Source organism: Panulirus ornatus, chromosome 59, assembly GCF_036320965.1.
Source record: "Panulirus ornatus isolate Po-2019 chromosome 59, ASM3632096v1, whole genome shotgun sequence".
NCBI lineage: Eukaryota > Metazoa > Arthropoda > Malacostraca > Decapoda > Palinuridae > Panulirus > Panulirus ornatus.
In genome coordinates, this window is record NC_092282.1 from 22,931,388 (window position 1) to 22,937,541 (window position 6,154).

The 6,154-nt window shown below is 39.6% G+C and overlaps 1 protein-coding gene across 1 annotated transcript in view; it reads left to right on the forward strand.

Moving 5' to 3' along the window:
• The first annotated feature begins 514 nt into the window (after positions 1 to 514).
• Cad99C (cadherin 99C) overlaps positions 515 to 6,154 on the forward strand; it is a 175,790-nt gene continuing 170,150 nt past the window's right edge. Inside the window, exon 1 of the mRNA XM_071696412.1 lies at positions 515 to 672. Coding sequence (XP_071552513.1) covers positions 670 to 672 — 3 coding nt within the window. The 5' untranslated portion in view covers positions 515 to 669. The remainder of the gene's footprint in view (positions 673 to 6,154) is intronic.

Genomic DNA, 6,154 nt, shown 5'->3' on the forward strand with positions numbered 1-6,154 from the left:
TGATCATAACTTACTGACATACCTTTGGAGACTTTTGCCTTTCATTCGTTATGAGTGCATGTTGCTTATGTATAGGCATCCAGGTATTTAGGCAGATCATGTGGCATGTTGTCAATAATAAAAAAAAAAAAAAGAACACGATAAAAGATGTCTGATATTTGCACCAAGTGCTTTGCTAGGACTTCGTTTGACAGTAGACGCGTTTCTTCTACAACTGGTAAGTTATAACTCTACGGGTGGTGAACTAGAATAAATATACAATGAGATTATGTGGGTTTGTTGGGAGCAGCATATGGCAAGACCAGTTAAACGAGTACATTGTGGAAGAAAAGGCAATAGTCATGGTTGATAAAGGTATTTCGTTCGAAGGCTTTCTCCTCTCCGCAAACATAATGACAAAAGTTCCATATGCACTGATCATACATGACAATCAACTCGTCCCAAGGTGATACAGAACATCATCTATGTAACTGGCAACTATACCTGAGACGCCGTGTCTGGAGAGACCCAAAGAACCTTTACACATCAGTATCGAGTGGAGAGTGGGAATGAGGAGTTGTACTTTGTGCTCCTCAAACATTAGTTTTTTTGTCATGACATTTAAGGAATATTCATAAGTGATTTGTGTGCATTATACCATATTACTGTGGTGGATCTGTGATAACAAGAATGGTATGTATTTACGTTGTTATTTGCCTGGAAGTGCATGACATCATCCAGGGCCTGTGGTGCGTGGGTCGATCATGCACCTGGGTAGGTTCAACTTAACTCTAATCAGCTTTACTTTTTTTTTTAAGTACTGTTTACCTCTTGAGTCGGTATGGCTCATATTTGATGACAAGCTAATTTGTCTTTCAAATTGGGTTGGACGTACAGCGTGTGTATACCACTGTATACTTGAATATACGTATGAATTAGTATTGCTTGTTACAGCATTTTACAAGGATGTTTGAGTATCCTTTAATAACCATTCATATCCCTTTAGTATGCAGGATGGCGTTCTCCATACCCTTAAATTTTCCATTCATTGTTCCGTGTTAAAACAGGTCATGTATTGAGTGAGGTTGTGGAAGCGTTGTGCCCGCACACCGCTCACTACCTCCTGCCCGTCGAAGGCTCGGCTTCACCATGTCCCACTCCGTTAACCATTTGGCTGAAGTATATATATATATATATATATATATATATATATATATATATATATATATATATATATATATATATATATATATATTTGTGTGTGTGTGTGTGTGTGTGTGTGGATATAGTGGTTTATTGATTTGACTACATCCAGATGCTAAAAGTATAGACAAAGTACAGTTTAAAAAGCTGATCTGTTGGAAGGGGTTTAACCCGATAGTTTTTACTTGAGAATTTTGGTGGTATACTGTTTACTGATGAAGCTTACAGTGGCTGGGTTGGGACTATTCTTGTAGCAGTCTTCACGAGCTTGGATGAGTTCTAGGCGATTATGAATGCAGAACTGCAACTCGAGGACGAGGTATCTGAATAGTCAGGAGGTGACGGTGGCGAGGTGGTGATGTTGTAGTGTATGTGTGATTACTAATGGACATGACGGGGAGAGAACTTTACCCTGATGCTGCTTCGTCTCTCAACTTTACTATAAATATTAACTTTGTCCTTACTCTTTTGTGCACCCACGTACATACATACATACGTATCACATACACACACCACCTACATATGTTTGCACACCATGCAGAGGTCACGACAAAAGTGAAAAGCGAACAGGATTGTATTTGCTTACAAGGGGTCCTAGACAGACACCAGAGTTGATCTGCTGATCCTTGGTTGATGATATTGAACCCGAGAAAATGTAAGGTAATGATGACGGGACAGCGTGGAAGAAGACCTAAATAAGATAATTTTGTAGAAGCAAGTAAGCTTCATATTTGTATGTCAGTGTCATCTCTAACCTGTCGCCAGTGTCCTACATGTGGAGAAGGAGAGAGGTAAAGTGTCTGTTGGCAAATATCAGAATAATTAGTTTTCAAGGATATGGATAGGGAAATATTGTAGCAATTTGTTTATCTGGGACCCACATAAGGCCAAAACTGAAATATACTTTTCGAGTTGGGTCACTAAATAGTGTTCAAGGATATGGATAGGGAAATATTGTAGCAATCTGTTTATATCCCACATTAAGGCCAAAACTAGAGTAGACTTTCTGAGTTTGGTCACTGAATAGTGTTCAAGGATATGGATAGGGAAATACTGTAACGAGCTGTTTACATCCCACGTTAAGGACAGAACTAGAATATACTTCTCGAGTTTGATCACTGTACTTCAGAAGCACATAAAGATCAGCTAGAGAGAACAACAAAGATGCTACTGTGCTACTGGAATTAAGAGAGCTAAGTCAACAAGGAAAGGCTAGAGGTATCCAGTTTGCCCACTTTTGAAAAGAGAAGAGTGACGAGTGGTATGACGACAACCCTTTTTTAAAATAAAGATGAGAAAATAACATGATGACTTACTGGAAAATATGTAAAGAAGTACTTTTGTAATGTCAGTGTGATGGATGAATGGAGTGGCTGAGGACATGCTTAATGCAGATAGCACACACGAATTTAAGATGACATATGTTAGAAAATGTGAACCTTCGCGTACAGTACAAATCGATACATACACGAACTTAAACCCTTTATCAACCAACCTCTAGGAGGACAGAACACGTACTTCCTCTGTGGTGAATACATGTAGTTAATGAAGCAATATCTGTGTGTCACACTGCCCCATGCACAGTGGAAAGCCTCTTGCACAATTAAGTGTGACACTTCTTGAACCATCGTTACTGTCACACTGCTGTTGCATCGTCAACATAGTGAGTGTTTGTTTTGTTAACATTGCTCCCTGCTACTAGTACCCTTATATAGGTGTCATGGGTCATTCCTACGTTCATCGTTCATATATATATATATATATATATATATATATATATATATATATATATATATATATATATGAGAGAGAGAGAGAGAGAGAGAGAGAGAGAGAGAGAGAGAGAGAGAGAGAGAGAGAGAGAGAGAGGTATTACCGGACTCTGCTTGATGTTACAACGTGAGTGGTGTCTACGTTGGCGTGTCTGTATATCGTTGTACGTTGAAGGAAGAGTTTAGTTTACTGTCAAAGAACTCGCTTCATAGGAGTCTTATCTTGTTTCTGCTAATAAGTGTATTGCAGCCTTGGAGCTGCAGGCTCCCCTACACTGGGATTAGAGTCATACTTGGAAAGCAAAAATGGATATGTTTGAAGGAATAGTGGTTCCAACAATGTTATATGGTTGCGAGGCGTGGGCTATAGGTAGGGTTGTGCGGAGGAGGGTGGATGTGTTGGAAATAAGATGTTTGAGGACAATATGTGGTATGAGGTGGTTTGATCGAGTAAGTAATGAAAGGGTAAGAGAGATGTGTGGTAATAAAAAGAGTGTGGTTGAGAGAGCAGAAGAGTGTTTTGAAATGGTTTGGTCACATGGAGAGAATGAGTGAGGAAAGATTGACAAAGAGGATATATGTGTCAGAGGTGGAGGGAACGAGGAGAAGTAGGAGACCAAATTGGAGGTGGAAAGATGGAGTGAAAAAGATTTTGAGTGATCGGGGCCTAAACATGCAGGAGGGTGAAAGGCGTGCAAGGAATAGAGTGAACTGGAACTATGTGGTATACCGGGGTTGACGTGCTGTCAATGGATTGAACCATGGCATATGAAGCGTCTGGGGTAAACCATGGAAAGTTTTGTAGGGCCTGGATGTGGAAAGGGAGCTGTGGTTTCGGTGTATGATACATGACAGGTAGAGACTGAGTGTGAACGAATGTGGCCTTTGTCTTTTCCTCGCGCACATGCGGGGAAAGGGGGTTGTCATTTCTTGTGTGGCGGGATGGCGACGGAAATGAATAAGGGCAGACAGTATGAATTATGTACATGTGTATATATGTATATGTCTGTTAGTGTATATATATATATATATGTATACTTTGAGATGTATAGGTATGTACATGTATATGTGGACGTGTATGTATATACATGTGTGTGTGGGTGGGTTGGGCGATTCTTTCGTCTGTTTCCTTGCGCTATCTCGCTAACGGGGGAGACAGCGACAAAGTATAATAAAGATAATGATAATAATACTAATGATATATATATATATATTTTTTTTTTTTTTTTTTTTTTTTTTTTCATACTATTCGCCATTTCCCGCGATAGCGAGGTAGCGTTAAGAACAGAGGACTGGGCCTTTGAGGGAATATCCTCACCTGGCCCCCTTCTCTGTTCCTTCTTTTGGAAAATTAAAAAAAAACGAGAGGGGAGGATTTCCAGCCCCCCGCTCCCTTCCCTTTTAGTCGCCTTCTATGACACGCAGGGAATACGTGGGAAGTATTCTTTCTCCCCTATCCCCAGGGATATATATATATATATATTACATATATATATATATATATATATATATTTTTCTTCTTTCGTACTATTCGCCCTTTCCCGCATTAGCGAGGTTGCGTTAAGAACAGAGGACTGGGCCTTTGAGGGAATATCTTCACCTGGCCCCCTTCTCTGTTCCTTCTTTTGGAAAATTAAAAAAAAAAAATATATACATATATATATACATACATATATATATATATACATACATATATATATATATATATACATATCATATATATATATACACTGAAATGTATATGTGCGTGTGTGGACATGTATGTATTTTCAAGTGTATAAGGGTGGCTTGGGCCATTCTTTTGTCTGTTTCCCTGCGCTACCCCACTAACGCGGGAGACAGCGACAAAGTATAATAAAATAAATAGAATAAATAATAAAGTTTATACTGTTTACAACAAACAAAAACTAATCCATTCTATCTAGATTCTAATGAGAAAACCTGATACTTGTATGCGCTAATACTGTACTTGGGAAGACTGAATGGTCATCATTACTCAAAATCAATCCCATAGAGGCATGTTTGAACTGATAAAATATCCTGTTCATGGCTGCGAGTGTCACATTCTATTCATTCATATTAACGCTACCTCGCTAACTCGTGATAAGGTGAATATATATATATATATATATATATATATATATATATATATATATATATATATATATATATATATATATATATACATATATATATATTTTTTTTTTTTCAAACTATTCGCCATTTCCCGCGTTAGCGAGGTAGCGTTAAAGACAGAGGACTGGGCCTTTGAGGAAAATATCCTCACCTGACCCCCTTCTCTGTTCCTTTTTTTGGAAAATAAAAAAAAAAAACGAGAGGGAAGGATTTCCAGCCCCCCGCTCCCTTCCCTTTTAGTCGCCTTCTACAACACGCAGGGAATACGTGGGAAGTATTCTTTCTCCCCTATCCCCAGGGATATATATATATATATATCCCTGATGATACAGCGCTGGTGGCTGATTCATGTGAGAAACTGCAGAAGCTGGTGACTGAGTTTGGTAAAGTGTGTGGAAGAAGAAAGTTAAGAGTAAATGTGAATAAGAGCAAGGTTATTAGGTACAGTAGGGTTGAGGGTCAAGTCAATTGGGAGGTGAGTGTGAATGGAGAAAAACTGGAGGAAGTGAAGTGTTTTAGATATCTGGGAGTGGATCTGGCAGCGGATGGAACCATGGAAGCGGAAGTGGATCATAGGGTGGGGAAGGGGGCGAAAATTCTGGGGGCCTTGAAGAATGTGTGGAAGTCGAGAACATTATCTCGGAAAGCAAAAATGGGTATGTTTGAAGGAATAGTGGTCCAACAATGTTGTATGGTTGCGAGGCGTGGGCTATGGATAGAGTTGTGCGCAGGATGATGGATGTGCTGGAAATGAGATGTTTGAGGACAATGTGTGGTGTGAGGTGGTTTGATCGAGTGAGTAACGTAAGGGTAAGAGAGATGTGTGGAAATAAAAAGAGCGTGGTTGAGAGAGCAGAAGAGGGTGTTTTGAAGTGGTTTGGGCACATGGAGAGAATGAGTGAGGAAAGATTGACCAAGAGGATATATGTGTCGGAGGTGGAGGGAACGAGGAGAAGAGGGAGACCAAATTGGAGGTGGAAAGATGGAGTGAAAAAGATTTTGTGTGATCGGGGCCTGAACATGCAGGAGGGTGAAAGGAGGGCAAGGAATAGAGTGAATTGGAG